The sequence below is a fragment of the Panthera onca genome, chromosome F2 (genome assembly GCF_046562875.1).
Source record: "Panthera onca isolate mPanOnc1 chromosome F2, mPanOnc1 haplotype 2, whole genome shotgun sequence".
Classification (NCBI taxonomy): Eukaryota; Metazoa; Chordata; class Mammalia; order Carnivora; family Felidae; genus Panthera; species Panthera onca.
In genome coordinates this window covers 39,366,768-39,383,772 of record NC_138356.1, presented here as the reverse complement: position 1 = coordinate 39,383,772, position 17,005 = coordinate 39,366,768, and the positions used below count along the sequence as shown (strand labels likewise).

Sequence of the window (17,005 nt, the reverse complement as noted above, 5' to 3'; positions counted from 1 at the left end):
TACTTATATTATTATTTCATTTTGGAAGACCATTTAATGTGTTGGATGCATAAAGCACGAACATAATATTCCAAAGTCATTATTTTTAAAAATTTAAACATTAGCTTTTTAAAAAAAATTATTCTGTTGATTTGGATACAGTGTTTCATATGGAAACTAGTTTAGTGGGGAAAATCCTCATGGGTAACCTTAGGTATACGCTGTATATTATTTGAATGTGTATTTCTATGCCATGTTAACATTTGAGAATTTATAAACATGCTGCACATTTAAAGTATTTTGTAACACTATCTTCCTGCCAACTTTCCTCCATTCACTTTAGAATACTCTGACTAAAATAGACACAAGCTAAAAAGTGACACAGTATATTCTACCTAGGGGAAGGGGAATCATTTGTGACTCAGAAATGATCTTTTAAAGAAAGTGTGTCCACACAGTAATCTTATGTGCCTCAACACTGAGATCTACAACACCATTTTTGTTAATAAACGTAGACATCACTATTTAGCAGTCACAAGAAGGAAGAAATAGACTCAGACTCCAGAGGGTTTATAGGTGCTTTGCCTCTTTCATTTGTCCAGTGGAGATTATGAACTATGGCCCACACAGGTACAATCCACTCTTATCAGTTCCTCTGGTGACTTTAGTCAGTGTTTGCTGAAGCACAAAATGTTATAAAATATCAACATCATGATTGAATCTAAGAAAAGTGGCCATTTTCTTCTCTTCCCCCATAATGTTTGTTTAATCTCTATTTATAAAATATTCTTACCTTAGTATGGAAACATTGGAAATAGGATTGGGTAGAAACTTACCCATATCTCCATCTTCTAGGAACATTTATTTAACATCTAGATGTGTTTACTTCCAGTCTCCCCTCCTTGCACCCCATTCCACCCCCGGAATGGGACCGTTTACATATGCGTACATGTATTTATGTATTCCAGTCATTTTGTTATTGAAAATTTTGCTTTATGATTTGTTAGGTTGGGTAAGCTAAATGTTCCCAAGTATCGGCTGGGTGTTTTTACTGATCTTTGCTGAGTCTCCAGGCAATTTTCAACGAAGAAATACCTAATACTGTAATTTTCCTGAATGTTATTTAATTTTTACCATAAGGAATAAAAAACAACTGATTGCATGGTAGAGTCATAATGTCACCTATCAAGGGTATTGATTGTTTTTAATGAAATCTGCTTGTTTATATACATCAGATTATATTCACCAGTTTTAATTACTAGGGAGTACTTTTGTTTCTTAAAAAAATAATAGCAATGGCCTTAGTAATACTTTTTGAGACTGCTTTTATAAATCTTTATTCCTTTGCATTTACTGAGTTCCTCCCTTTTGTGCATATGATTGTGCTTGAGTTATATAGTTCATAAATTATAAGAATTAAAGAGCGATACTTTTTTCTACACATAGTGGCTGTAGTAAGAATGGGCGAGTAATAGGCAGTCAATAAGTATTTGAGAATGGATGAATGAATGAATTCTAAAGCTGCCAAATCTAGCTGGAAAAATGAGAGAATTTTGATTACTTTAGAGAAAAAAAAGTAGTAGAAGTCGGTTGATTTGGTAAAGTGGTTCACCAATAATTGTTGTTACTAATATTTTAAAACTACACAGGTTACTTGTGATTATTATCAGTTGTTTAAAACTATTTGAGCAAATAATGGCAGTGTTTAAATTTCAGAGCAGTGAAACAACGTGGACACCACTTTGTTTTGAAATAGAATTTCATTTGCATGTACTATTCTACAAAATAAAATAAACACGTAATGTTTCAAAACATTTTCTAAAGAAACCATGATCAATGACAAATTATTTAATATTTTATTGAACAAGGTAAAAATCTAACACATTGTTTTAAGGTATTGATGTACATATGTTTTAAACCAGTCAAAGGAAGAGGAGTTGCCAGGTTGAGAAGGCATCCAGCTTTGAGTCAGATGACTGGAGTTTTAAGAGTCTCTTAGAGCATGTCATTACAGGAACTGAGAAAATGGAACTTGTTTTTGGACACTTCTAAAATTTAGAAGAGCTTGTATCTGTTTCTTAATACGAACAAAACAAAACTGGTGTGTAGTATTATCGTTTAAGTGGACGGGTGTGATACTTCAGACTGGTTGTGATATATGCGTTTTTTTTCCCCTTTGTTGTCGTCAATAGAAAAGATTGATCTCTGGGCTGGTGAACATAATATCTGTCCCAGTCCGAAAAGGAGAGAGGAAATTAGCAGAGCGATTGGTGGAGAATGATATCTGTCAAAAGAAACACTTGGAGAGCACTGAGTTTAGTAATAGGTGACTGCCGGAAAAAAGGGAACTTTGAATATTGTCAAGGTAAGGAACAGACAAATATTTTGATTTTGCCATTTACTTACCAAAAAAAAAAAAAAAAAAAAAAAAGAAAGAAAAAAATCACTCTTATATTTTCCCTATAAATTATAATTGTGAAGGTTTGTTTTTTCTTCTTCTTTCCTCTGGTGCCTGTTAATAAAGAATTTGTGTTATATATTTAAAAAAAAATTGTTTTTCACGTCTTTGGGTATGGGATTGGGCGGGGATCAATCAGCCTGGCTGTGGGAACCTTTGTTTGATAGCTTTGGGTCTGAAGATCTCAAATGATCAAGTACCAAATTTTTTTCCCACCCTCTCCTTGTTGCAGTGCCTCTTGCCATGTTTCATAATACATCTGTTATAAGCTGAGCAATACTTGGAGTTAAAGAGTAAAAGCTATGCCATGATTTCTGTGTTTATTGTAACTTGAGATGGTGTTTTTCTAAAACAGTTTGTTGACTAAAGAGGGAAAAAAGTGCTTTCAATTTATTATTTCTTCTCATTGATCTGGATTTTTTTTTTTTTAACTTTTAGGTGAATGTTACTTCCTAAGCAGAATTCATCTTCGTAGGCACATTAAAAAAAAAACAAAACAAAAAAATCTAACTTTAGGAAAACGGCAAATATAAACCGCGTATGTTACCATTTGGCAAGAGACCTCTTAAAGCCTGCAACATTTCAAAATGAAGGAGGACCCTGAATTATGGGTTCCAGAGAGTTGATGCCTCCTGTAGCCAGCTCAGTTTTAGGTTTAGTGGACTTGTGCAGAAGCACAGATGAATAAGGATGAGCCGTGCCAGGAAAAAGTTGAGAGTTAACACAAATGTCGTGTAATACTGGTTGGCACTCTAGTCATTGGGAAGGGAGTTTTGAAAGTCTTTGACTGCCTGCCTGACTACATGGAAAGAGGGGTAGCAAAATATTTACCATCTGTGGCCATGGTTCTGGAAACATCGCTGCTGGTGCCCACCCCACAGTATCTACTCTTGCAATTGCTACAAATACTTGTTGGCTTGTTCTGTAAGTTTCCAAGAAGGCGTTGGCAAATGAGGCTGTTTGTGTTTTTGAAAGACCACAGAAAATGAAATAATTTTCCGTATAATTGCAGAATCCTTTGAGGTAGCCTAAATTGTGATTTCGTTTCTACTAAAACTAGTAGTTTTCTACTTTCGTTCCCCCTTCTTCATCTCATGATGATGTCTTCCAATAGTGAGAGAGAAGGCAAGGAATTCAGCTTTATTAAGTAGTTGAGACATCTCTCACCTCTGTTTCTACCTTCTTACCTCATGTACTATTGTTACTAAAAGTTAATTTTTTGAGAACTCGCATCTTGGTTGACTAGACTTCTCAAGTCCAAAACTAGAAAGATGTCAATATCTTAAAGGAAACTGATAATAATAATAATAATAATAATAATAGTAACAACAGCAACAACAGCAGCAGCAGCAACAGCAACAACCACTGCTTAAGAATGTGTTTCTTTTCATCTGCTATCAGCAGAAAGCACTTGTTTTAAAAGAGAATATAGCTCTGGTTTTTGCCTTGTATATCTCTATGGGGGCTCTTAATAATATGACAAAATAATCTGAGATCCAGATTACCAATGGAAAAGGCTATTGGATTTAAACCCTTGAGCATATGTGGCAGATCCATAGCGTCTTGGTCTTTACCCACCCCCATCGCATTACGCTCTTACTCTCCTCTGGGCATGCGGGCTCTGTTTGCGGCCTGCTGGCAGTGAACCATTGCAGCATGGAAGATCCATATTGAAAGCAAAAGTGCACGGCAAAGACACACATTTAAAAATGACTTAATGTACGTTGTTTGTTATACTATGCAAATCCTGGATGGATAGCATCAGGTAGCAAACACCATGCTGAGTTCTTTCTTTCCTATATGTGTGCGTGGGCAAACATCCTTAAAAATATGATGTGTGTACACATGCACGCGCACACACACACACCCGCACACAATGTTTATATATACAATATTGTGTTGGCCGATTTTATAGCTGTTGGGATATCCGTTGGGTTTTCTTTCTTTATCATGTGGCATTGAAAATTTTACTCCTAGTCATTTCTTCCTTTTTGTAAAGGTAATGGGTGTGTAGAAACACTGGGTTCAGACTCAAGTTGACTCAAGAAGTAGAGAAGAACAGAAATTATATGCTTTAAATTTTTAAACACCTGGAATCCATTGGGTTCCTGGGGTTGTAATTTGGAGACAGGAAAAGAAAAGAACTATGTGAAGTTGAACAGTCGGGGCTCTAAGTGAGAACGGCCTGAGGTGGCGCCAGAGAGTCTGGTCTGGGTAGTGAGTTTGGTGGGGGGTGGGGGGAGGCAGTGGCAGGTTGTCACCAGGAGACCTGCTGCAGGGTGAGTGTGGGGGGGGGGGGATGTAGGGGGGAAGGGAATGACGCTGAGCTGAGCGGACAGCCACCAGTTTAGGTAGAAGCTGGTAAAGGCAAACTACTGCTGTTTCCCCCATGTTTTGAAGCATGCCCAAAATAAGCATAAGGCTTGGTCCTCTAGAATGCGATGTGAAGCTAGACTCCTGTAATGTTTGCCTTTGTGAGGAGTGGGCGGATTTAGGACAGCTAGGGAGTGGTTGCCCTTAGAAGCCACGGAAGGAAAATACTAATACTAAGAAGGGTCCAGTGTTTGTCCTATTAAAAATAAAAACGATTTCCTGGCCGTCTAACGATGCAAGGGGGAGTAACATGGGAGACAATTATGACAGAAGAAACTTCTGTTGCAGAGTGGTATCTGTGTTCATATCATGGGCGGCATGTTTATGTAGTTCCAATTTGTAGGCATTATATGGGTTTCAGGAGCTACATTTGTATTTTTAAAAAGGGTGATTTTCTTAAGTTAATTTAAATGGTGCTGCACACCTTTAGATCCCGTTATTTTTATTAGGAAAAGAGGAAAGTGATTTTCTCAGGCAAAATTGCTGGTCTTTGAGAGCGTCTGCATTTATTTTTAGTTTCTCTTGGTCGTGTTCGAGGGGTCTGATAGCATTAATGGGCTTTACCCCACATGGAGCTTTGAGCTTATTGCAGCCTGCACACTGATCCCAGGTCAGTGTGATGCGTGAAATCAATTTATTTGAATCTCTTTGCCTCTATAGGAATTTGGCAGCATGCCAGTTGTTTTCATTTAATGTTCTTTGTGTTGAACACAGACAAGCAGGCACGCTTTTGTATTCCTCTCTCCTTTGGTCTCTGTCTCTTTCAGCCAATATTTTACTCTATGGATTTTGAGATGAAGGAAGAATATATTATTTATATGATTCTAATCATTGCTTAATGTGTTTGTGTGTGTGTGTGTGTGTGTGTATAAATGTACCACTTTCGTTTAAGGGATAATTTTTATGTTCCTGAGTTTTCATGGTGACTTTCTTTGTACACCAATAGAGTTTTGTTTCAGTGAGATTTTTGAAGAAGCATAATAACCCACATCATAAGTGGTATTTACTTTGCCACAATGTCCATTATCAAAACTGGAAAATAACAATGTTAATTGTTTAATTTGTGAACTGGACTGTCAAAATCATTTCTTGGGGAGCTTTTTAGAATTTGAAGATCTACACTTTAATCAACACATGCTAAGGAAAACAGGCTTATTATTTGGGTCCTATTTTCTTTGAATAACCAATCTTCATTAAGACACCAGGGTTTGGCATAGATGTGCCGTATATGAATTTTTATGAGGTTCTTGCCTTCGGTTAATTGTTTTGCTTTTGAAAATTTGGGGGGTAGTGCCCGGGAACAGCCACAGCACAGAGGTTTTTATTACAAATAGACTCAGACCTTTCTGTGGATGTTTTTGTAGGGAGGATTTGTTTCTGGGTCAGCTTTAGGAAGAGGTGGAGAAGGAAACGAGAGAGAGTGAGAGGCGAATGTTGTGTTGATGCCCGGGGCAGTTCTTGCGGAAGTTGATATGCAGAACCGTGGAGCCACAGCTTCAGGGTCAGGCTCATACCCCGAGCCCTGCTTCCTTGTTTAATTACCTGAAGAGCAAAACAGTCAGCCTGAGAGTGTGTGAAAACCCAGTATCTCTCGCAGCCGCCTGGCGCTCTGACATCCTGCAAGGCCAGCCCTGTCTGTCCGCCAGCGTCAGGCTGGCTCCCGCCCTGGGTTCCTTTCTTTCTGGAGGCATTGTGTGCAAGAGGGTTTGGTCAGGAATTTGAGGTTCCTGCCAGTGCTGTGTCCCTGCTCTCTCCTTCTGGGCTATACCCACAGATACACTTCATTTTTTTTTTTTTTTTTTAACAGATTTAAAAATTGGGCTCTTTCATTTCATCCTCCGGCCTTGCTCTGAAGCATGATCTCTGTCAACGGCGACAGCTATTAACCAGTGGAGCACTGGGCTTAGTTAGCGTGTCCCTATTTTCCTGATTCCTGGTATATGCTGTCCTACGTGTGTTGCCTTTTTAGGTCAGACTCACTCGTAGCTCAGCGTGGAACTCGTAGTTCAGAGGTTGTTTTGATGAGGCAGTTTTAGAATCTTCATCTGTCCATGAGCATTGTCCATCTTGAAGCGAAGGTGCTAGAACTTTTAAGGTTGGGTTTTTTTTTTTTTTCCTGTCCTTGGAATTTGAATATGGACTTGAACATTTGCTGTGGGAAGAGCCACACCCTTTGATGAAGCTGGGGGTGGCGAGAAATAATATTTGGACAGCGATGTGTGGCCAGTTTGAGGATTGTATAGGATAAATATTCTGAGGAATGCTTGGAGATGGAGGCATTTGGGAGATCCCCAGAGTATAACAAGATGTTATCGCACCAAGAGGAAATCCAGCAGGTTCTTTATCCACAGTGTGGGCTGATGAAATGTCCGCATGGTGGGTGGGGGAGCAAAGGTGGTGGTGGGGGGGTGGTTTCCTGCAAAGGGAGGGGAAAGTGTGACTACACATGCAGTGATTTGGTTTTTCCAACTACTTCGTGCGGATTCTGTCATGCAGACTGAAGGGCATTTACCCTTTAGAAGATGCACTCACGTGCGTGCCATAATGATACATCTTGGCCGTGCATGCGCACGACCGTGGCTCCGGGGAATTGATTCCATTCTTTGCAAAGAAGAAAGGAATTGGACTCTGTAGGGAAGAGTTGGGTAGGAATGATTCTAAAAACTTCTTTTTTTTTTTTCTTTTCATATTGTATTTATGGAGATAGTGTCCATCCTTTATGTGTTTGTATACCACTCCAGTGAAAAGTATATGATCATTTAAATCGTTGGATTAGCCCCGTGCGGCTTGTGAGGGAGCTGGCATCACCATGGTCTGTTACGCACCAGCATAGACAGCTCTCTCGGAAGTGTTATGTGTATCCTCGGGCATGTGCGTGTTTATTTATGTATCCGCCTGGTGCATTTCTTTCAGAGGATTTCTCTTTTCAACGTCAATGTAAATAGGAAGAAAGAAAATATATAAATACATTTTAAGCCACACTCCACATTCCTAACCCGTGTCCCCCTGCACGTGACAGACCCTGGGCGCCCCCTCCTTTCAAGCTCTGTCACTTTTTGGTCGTTCTATCCAACTGGAGCTTTCTTAAATGCAAGTAACATTAGTGCCATTTGCAGCATTAAGCCTTGGCAGCAGAGGGTGTATAATGTGAGAAAAACTTGGAGGACTCCGAAAAGTGAATGGAGAAGACTTGTGCTTTGCAGGTGGCGTCAGGAATCACAGGAGAAAATGCGAATAAGAAAGCGGGGTTGGTGCCTTGCGTGGAGTGTGCTCTGGAAGGTGTGGAGTGAAATGGCAAGGAAAAAAATAGATCTGTGGGAGAAGAAATTGGGAGGAGTGAATAACTCTAGAAAAAAGAAGGGGGAAAAAATCCATATTCTCTTAGTAGCTGTGGGCTTGTGTCAGGAACGAAAACAGGACGTTTTGCTCTAATGGATAAAAAAAAGTCACAGTATCCCGAAATTTTAATAAGATTTAGGTACATGCAATTAGGAATAATCTTATAAAAAGTCAGTGAGAAGTTAAAGTTCCAGACAGAGTAAAGGAATTGAGCTGAGATTCATAGGTTTTAGCTCCTGTTTCGTGGGTTTCAGGATATACAGCATTAAATTCTATTCTGCCTGGTCTTGTGTGGGGAAGGGGGATGCATGATGAAACCCAGTAGGGTCAGAGTAAAACACTAATTAAAAAATGTACCTTGGTGAAAAAGCAGATATACTGCGCTGGGTAATATTTGAACACATCAAGCAGTTTTGGAATGAAAATTTGTAATGGAATGCACGGTAGCAAAAAATCATTTTTGAGAACGTTTGCATTTGTTTACCAATGTGGCAAATTAGTGTGTGTGTGCATAGATTTTGATAATTTGCAATGTGGAGAGATAAGAAGTGGAGAGTTTGTTAGGGGTAAAAAAAAAAAAAAAAAAAAAAAGTCATGTGAAAAAAGAACGTGATGAAAAAAATTCTGGGACTTTTTTTTATTGCTGTGTATTTGCTCCACCTGGTGGATTTTGTTGAAAGTGTCTTAATCCATGTTAATGAAATGGATACCCTTTATACAATTTATAGGAAAATGAATCTTTTGTTTTATTTTTGTTGTGTAAAATGGTTCAATTCCTTTCTAGGTCAAAACACTTACCTGTCTTTTGTTCAGTTCTTCCATTGCACTGAAAGTAATATTTATTGTTTTTTCTTTTTTTTTTTTTCTGGTTCAAGATGTAATATGTGCTCATTTTAGAAGATTTGGAAAACAGAAACATTTAAAAAGGAAAATAAGCATGATTTGTAATTTCACCATCCAGAATCATTGCATTGTTTTTAAGAAGAGATGTGATCAGAAGAGAACCAGTTTGCTTTTACATTTATCTAAAGATACGTGGAATGTTAAATATTATGCCAAAGAATCATGATGAGGATTATAATTATTTTTGGACAAATGCTGCCCTTAGAATTCCCAGGTTCCCAAAAAAAAAAAAAAAGTCAAGCATTTAGCAGGAACTGCTTTTATTAAGCTGCATGTGTACAGAAGGCAAAGGTAGTGGAGATTAAGGGTGCCTCATAAATTCATAGGGCTGCTCCTGGGGGTGGTGAGATCTGTTGTTCCCTGGGCTTACACAGATTGCTTTCTTTGGAAATCTTAAGGATTCAGTTGTGCTTTGATCATCTTATTGTTTTCCTTAGGTTATTCTTTTTTTCTCCTTTCGACTCTAACAGCTCTGTAACAGAAGGTGAAGTTTTGAAAACAGTGTCTCCATATGCAAGGGATTTGGAGACCTTTTTATTGTCTTTAAAATTGTCATTCATAGTCCTCATTAGCATTTATTGTTGCAAGCGTACAAGCAGAAAATGTGAAATTGGTATGTCATGAATAGCCCCACAGAGCTCTCGAGCCCTCCGATTTTGCCTGCAGTGTGGTGTGGGCTGGGCTTTGAGGGAAAGCTGTCCAGATGGCTGCCTGCACGGAGCCGAGCGGCGGGTTTTGTCTCTGGTGCTGGGAGGAGGGGAAGTGCACTGGAGCGTAAGCCAGAACCCTTGCGTTTTAACAAAACTAACTCGCCATTAGTCAGGATGGGGAGGTGGTGACATTGAAACAAAGGTTTTCCATATAGTGTTACAGTCCTTGTCAGACGGATAAGGGATGGGCAGTTGGGGTGTCTTGTAGATTCTCCGAGTGCTTTGCGTAGCTAAAAAAAAAAAAAAAAAAAAATAGGAGGAAAGTAGAGGTGGTAACTTACTTGCAGGTTTGCACGCAAGTGTGTACTTCCTAAGATTGATTGCTTTTATATGAAAATGCTCATATTTGAAAAGACAGAGTTAATGTAGCTAGTGTTCAGCCTTGTGGATTACCAAGGAAGTGTTTTCCTGTAAAAATTTTAAAATGATTTAACCCCTTGCTGGTTCCTGTGGAGTAATTTGTATTTAATGGTATTAGTTGGGCTTGAGGTTTGCATGTAAATAATATAGCATCCAAGGAATGCAAATGCTAATAAATCTGTTGTAGCCTTTCAGACCGTTTTGGAATATTTGGCATCAAAAGTCAAAAGTTGTTGGTAGGAAAGAATTACAATATACTGTGATGTTTTAAAGGCGTTGGCCCTGTCAGAGACAATTTCTAGTAATTGCAAATATAAACTTGCTTTATTTCTAGCAAGTGATATCTTAAACGGATTTCTTTTTGCAGAAGCACACATACATGTGCCCTACATACTCAAATTACTAATACACATCTTTTCATTCCTATGTAGAGAATACTCTACTTCACCCAGAGTTAAGAGTCCAATACGTTGCTTGAAAAATTGTTGGAATGATATAAGGAACATTTTATTCTGTAGACATTGAGGATTGGGGGGGAAAAATCATAGAGACTGTTTGGCTTAGCAGTTCAGGAAATCGTTACCATAGAAAAATGCGTTATGATTGGAGTGTTCAGATTACAGTTCTGAGGCACGTTATTAACTCATTCTCATTGATGGAGATAACAAAACTCAAAGTGACCCGAGTCCTTGAGTTTGACATGTCATAGGTGAAGGGAAGGGGTCATGACTTCTAGTTCTCCACCTGCCACTTGCCCTGGTAGATGAGGATTTCTCAACAGACCATGCAGCATGTTCTCTATGGGACGCTGTGTCGTATGGTGCCTTGACATCTAGTTGCAAATGATCCAGGCAGTGAATCTTTTCTGCCTCTGTGATGTCTGTTATAATCACCTATGAAGACAAGCTTCCTCCATCCAGCATGCTTTCTTTTGCTTGATTCCATCTTACTGCTAGCACTTAGGCCCTCTTAGACCCGAATCACCCTTGACCCCATGATGTTTGCACACCCTTCCAATTCTCAAGATGGTGGTCATGTCCCCTGCTCCTTTGTCATTTAAGTGAAGTTCTTGCGAGCCCTTCTCTGGGCTGGCTGAACGTTGAGGCACCAACGCTTGCCAGTCATTTCCCCGAAAGGAAATATTTGAGGGAAATAGCGTGAATGTGCCTGGTTGTTTACAACAGACGTTTATAGAAAAGGAGTTAAAGCAACAGATAACCTCTTACCTTTATGGAATACTTCAGCGAACTTTTTAACTTAATTTTTTTTTCCCCACCCCACTCATTTCTTTGTCACTGGCCATATCTTATGTTGTAGCCTAACTCAGACATAAACCAGTTGGCTTTCTTGCAGAGTATAATTGGCTTTACCTTGTCAGAAGACAATCTACCATGGCTTTTATTTAATACAGTTTCACGTGTCTTTCAGTGGCAGAAACAAATTAATGTACATTTTTATTAGGTGTTGTATCTATTTAATTGACTGTCAAAGTGATGAGAAGTTAGGAAATCATCCAAAAGAGAGGTCCATCTCCCTTAGCCCAACAGCTCACACATTAGGTAGGTTTGCCCTGTCAGTGGGATGCCTTTAGAAAACACTAATAGCTTCCAGCTGGGTGGAAAATCAAAACCTTTGGGGTCTGACAAAACTAGCAGATTTGAATTTGAAAGCAGAGCTAATGCCTCCATTTTATTTTTTACCACTCGCCCATAAAACATTATTTTCCAATATGTCAGCCTCATTTGGTGGCCAGTGGTCTGAAATTGAAAGTGGAACAAGCAAGCGGAGAAATCTGGACATTAGCGAGTCCGCCCTTTCAAGCTGGTGTGCCACTTTGTGGAAGGGTCTCCCCTAAGAGCAGGGGGGTCTTAATGACCATTCATCAATGCTCGTTGGCTGATCATTGAGTGCCTTCTCATTCAGTTTATCAAGTCTTGCACATAAAAAGTCAGAATAAGCCTTATTCAGCTTTGTTAAAGCCAACTAGGAGTAAAATGCTCCATTTGAACCCATTTTGCCCTTGTTTTTTCACTTTGTTAATGCAGCCCTGCTTAAATGAGTGCCTTTATTGGGTCGGTTAGAATATCTGAAACTATTAATTCTCTTGTATTGAATAGCTGGTGGCAGGCCAGAGCAGATGGGGTAGGAAAGTATTTGGTTGGGTGTATTGCTTTCAATTAGGATCAATGAGGTTTCAGCTCCTTTGAATTAACTCACTTAATACCCACTGTGTGAAGTCACAGTGTATCACAGCAGCCCGTTAGAAGCAGAGGGGAGAGTTGAGAAGACCTGTGGAAGACCTCTAACTGGCATTGGCCCATCACCAGTGTAGAGAGCTCTCATGAACTGCTGACGGCTTCAGTAGACTCATATAGTCCCCATTGGTAAGTCAGGCTCGAACAAAGGAAAAATCTGCACTATAGGGCCGGTCTGTCTTCGAAATAAGTGATAGATACCTGAGAGGAATGCCGTAAATACCCTAATGCCTTCCGAGTGAAGGATCTCGGTTTATTGTCAAAAACCAATTGATGTATTTGGGGTGGGGGTGGGGGCGCGGAGAGCCTGGCATTAGGTTGTTGACTCAGTTTACCGGTTCAGAAAGTGATTGTTTAGATGCCTCCAAAAAATCGCCCTAACAGTGCTCTGTGTTCTTAATTAAAAGACGTGCATTAACTGACATGGCTCTCCTGAGGAAGTGCGCGATTGGTCAGCAATGTAGTCTTTATTATTGTCTTGAATACATGTTAGGGTTTTTTCTGTTTTTAAGTTTGTTTGTTTGTTTGTTTGTTTATTTATTTATTTATTTATTTATTTTAGTAATCTCTACACCCAGCATGGGGCTCGAACTCACAACCCTGAGATCAAGAGTCACGTGCTCTTCTGGCTGAGCCAGCCAAGTGCCCCTATTTTCAGTTTTAAAAGTATGTTTCCTAATGGTGATGCAAGACGGTGTTTTTGTCCTGGAGAAAACTTAGTACATGTTCAGTGCATATTCTTTTTTTCCCCTTCACCGACATACATGCGTTCATCACGTTATTGATTGTCTATTTTTATTATACAGGTTGGAGGTTAGAGATCTTGGCTCTTTAAGCTTGCTCTTTCTTTCTTTCTTTTTTCTTTTATTAAAGGGAAAGTTATTTTGGTCTAAGTAACTATATAGAAGTACGTATCCCGGTCTCCCTGTTCAGGGATTAAAGCATAAGAGGAGGAGACTGGTTCCTTGAGAAAAGGCTGGACTCAGATGCGCACACATTCAGTTAGGCCCATTCCGCAGTCAGACTTCTAGGTGAGACTCTCCAGGGATCTGGGTTTTGTTGACGTGGATCAATTTAAAGTGGCAATTACTGTAGCCAGAGAACAGCTTAAAAAGCTTTTTTACACATAGAAAAGATACATAATCACGCGGCATATGGAAGTTCAGTGTTCTGAGCAGTGGTTTAGGACTTTGCGGTATACCAATATTAAGACCCAGTTTTAAACGTGGATATCATCCAGTTTTCTTAAAGTGTGTTGCATTTTTGTCATAGGATTTTCTATTCCAGAAATGATTCACCATGCATATTGATGAAAGTTGGGTCTCCCACTGTGAAAATGTTTTCTTTCTAACGTAGGTATAGTATTAAAAAAAATCAACGACACGTAGCATTGAGTGGCTTTAAAGAAATACTCTCTTTGGAAATGAACATCTACAGACTCAGGATGCTGGATTCCATAAAGGCCCTTCTAGCAGGACTTAATTGATTATCACACTCGCGCCTGCTATAAAGCTTTCTGTCATAAGAATGTTTGAGCTTGGTGCTTAACTGTACTGAAATCCATTACACAGAACCTCATTACAAGTGACATCTAACTAAGATGAACAAAAAGATTGGCCTCATAAATAGGGTGCAGTATACTATTAGTGACAGAACAGAGTAATCATTATGAATTGTAGTCTTTTTACAAGTTGTCTCTGACAGTGACGGATTTTTGAGGGGTTCACTAGATGAAGCCATGCTTCTTGGGTGCAGTATTTAGGGGCCGTAGACATTCTTATTGATTGACGCTGTTTACCAAAGATGATTTATTTTTAGTCTGTATAGGGTATGTGCATGTATGTGGGTGTACTTTGAAACAGGTTGCATGTGCTGTTGGGAAGAGGTGTAGGAAGGGTGAGTAGGTAGAAATCACAGTCACTGCCTCTTGTTTTCAGATGGGTTTTTGAGATCTCTTTGAGGCAGCAAGTAGGGGGGAAAAAACCAATCTGACAAGGGCTAAAAGCATAGAAGAAGCAAAGGGCACGTTGAAGATCGCAAGGGGATGGCAAGAGTTAAAGGGGATGCTCCTGTCCATCATATGCATTGAGCTTGCTGGCTGGGCAGAGGCTCCGGAGTAGAATTGTTTCTGTGTTTATAGTGGATTGACCATACTATGGAAAGGTAAAGCCTGAGGAATCTGTCTCATCCCGTGCCCTGTTGTTAAAACAAATACACACAGACCCAGGGAAGATTTGCAAGTGTTAAATTGAGGAAGAGTTTTAGAAGCGAACAGCATTTTCCTTCTGCCTGGCATTTTGTGTGTTTGGAAAAGGCATGCAAGGCGGGCAGGCGTGTGTTTCTCCTATGAGGCAAGGATGTTTTACAAAGGACTAAGGAGGGACCGCTGAGAGGAAAATAGCCAGCTTTAGATAAAGCACTGTAACAAAGGCTTGTAGTTTTATATATCATGGTGTCCATTAAAGCTTATGGGGAAGAGTCCATTGAACCTGGCTGGGTATGTGTTATTCATGGGAAGGATAAACATTTAAGGGTGTGCAAAAAATCAGAAATCAGGAGGATGTGATTGTTCAGCGTTTGAAAAGGCTTTACAGTGAAGATTTTGTTTTCATCTCCCATGGATCTCTATGCAAGGTAGAAGAGAGTAAGCTGAAAATGTTTGGAGCACATCAACGCAGGGATCCCAGGGGGTTAAAAGCACTCTAGTAAAATAAAAGTGGTCTGCTTCTGCTTCTAAAAAGTGTTCTATTTTACACATACTACTGAGAAGCTGACAAAGGGAATGATTCGGATACTTTGTTCAGTAGGATAAACTGGCACAAAATACAAAGTCTTAAAAAAATGTTTTTATACTGTTTTGGATTTCCAGTTCAATAAACAAGCTTTGAGGTTGGTGCCTACGTCGGTTTTTAAATAGAGTTTCCAATTATGGCTGTTAACATGAGAGGATGGAAGGGGAGCGTTTCATTGTGAGCAGTGGTAGGGGGCCCGTCTACTTTCCATTCTTTTGGCAAAATAAGGGTTAACTTGCAACGGGATGGGGGTGGTGATGAATGAATTATTCAGCATTTAGCTTATCATTCTGCATTTTACTTTCTGTTCTTTGGTGCTCTGGAACTTGCCCAGAGAGGTACAGTGGGTAAGGGGAGGTAGGGGTTGCGATACTTTGCACACACATCCCTGTCATTGTTCTGCCTGAGGAGACAGGGCTGGGTTCAAGGCCACATGTGCTCCTGTCATCATCCACATTTCTGCTCCAAGTGCAATCCGGAGTGTCAGCTCTCCATCTGTCTCCGCCTGGCAGGCGCACGCGCCCAGCACCCTGCCTCGGGCTATGCCGCCCCAGCCCCTTCTGACGGCCCTCCTCTCTCTGCCGGCGCTCATTCCAGAACAGGAGGCATGAGCCCCGATCGCGCTTGATTTTAGGAGAGAGTCACTTTCCGTGTGGACGCTGGATTCAACAAGGATGCCTGGTGAGTTCGCCCTGCTCTGCTTTCCTTCTCTGATTTTGAAATGAAGAAAGCTTACTTTTTATTATGCATGGAAAATACCTTCTGCCCCACGTAATTTACATAGGCGGGGGGGGGGGGGCGGCGGGGGGGGGCGGTGACAGAGGTGAGGAGGGGAAAGTGGCATAAGGAGAGCCATCGAGATCTAGATACAGGGGCACAGGGTGTGAAGGCTTTGCTTTCGGAATTTGGGAGGTGTGTTTTAAAGGCTGAGGGGAAAGTACAGCCACATTGAGCCCAAGTAAGAAGTATCGCTTCTGTTACGGATTTTGTGACTGTCATCTGTACCTTGTATCCTGGACATTTCATCGGTGGAGAGAGTTTTCAGATTGTGGCAGAATCCTGGGATAAGGTCTCTTTAAAAAGCTGTTTATGTCAGAGAAAGTGAAGGGAGCTTTGGAACTGCAAACGATTTCAGTCTTGCCTTAAATCACAGTCCTTAGATGTCATAAGGCAAATAATTGAAATCGATTCATTAAAAATAAAAAGTCTGCTAGATTACTGAAGCTGTTGTGGTCCTGGAAATTTAGTGTATGTCAGTTTCCTCTGAAGCATGTTATCTTTGGAGCCTCGAGTGTCTCCGTGATGGTGGCCAGTGAAGTCTCTGCTTACGGAGAGAGAAGGCTGGGGGCGGGGGGGAGGGGGGAGCCTGATGGAGAATGGGTTGTTTCTTGCTCTTCTCAAGAACTGTCTGGATTGCCGTGAACCTACTTTGAGCAGCCTGTCCCCAGCTAAAAAAGACAGGGCAGAGAGAGATCCTCCAGCTGGCTGATTTGTGCAGATTATTTGGGTAGGACAGGCAGAAGAGACTGTGCTTGGTCACAGAGTTTGTACACCTCACAGATGGTGTTTTGAAACATTATCTGCCAGTTTTCTGCAACCACAGTTGTGTGTAGGTATTGCCAGTTGTTTGAAGAATGTTTTCCCCTTCAGGATGTGTCTTGTAGTCCTCTTCATTATTGATCTCTGTGCAGAAAGGATGCATTTGTGACAGAAGGGCACTTTTTCATTAGTTCAGTAGACAAGGAGTGTATGTAGCTGAAATATGGGGAAAATCAATTTACAGAAAGACAATGACTGAGGTCTTTGAAAGGTCATTTTAACTCTTTAAGCTCTCAT

At 40.3% G+C, this 17,005-nt stretch overlaps 1 protein-coding gene across 5 annotated transcripts in view; it reads left to right on the top strand.

Annotated features, from left to right (window-relative positions):
• The window catches only part of RUNX1T1 (RUNX1 partner transcriptional co-repressor 1), a 139,937-nt gene that overhangs the window by 24,254 nt on the left and 98,678 nt on the right, over positions 1-17,005 (top strand). For 2 of the 5 annotated variants that reach the window (XM_060610890.3, XM_060610884.3), the window contains exon 2: positions 2,172-2,344. The exons of 2 other annotated variants lie outside the window; for them this stretch is intronic. In XM_060610890.3, the coding sequence (XP_060466873.1) occupies positions 2,257-2,344 (88 nt within the window). In that variant the 5' untranslated portion in view covers positions 2,172-2,256. Of the gene's footprint in view, positions 1-2,171; positions 2,345-15,369; positions 15,851-17,005 lie in introns of those variants that run through there. One more of the 5 variants, XM_060610886.3, reaches the window with a different exon arrangement.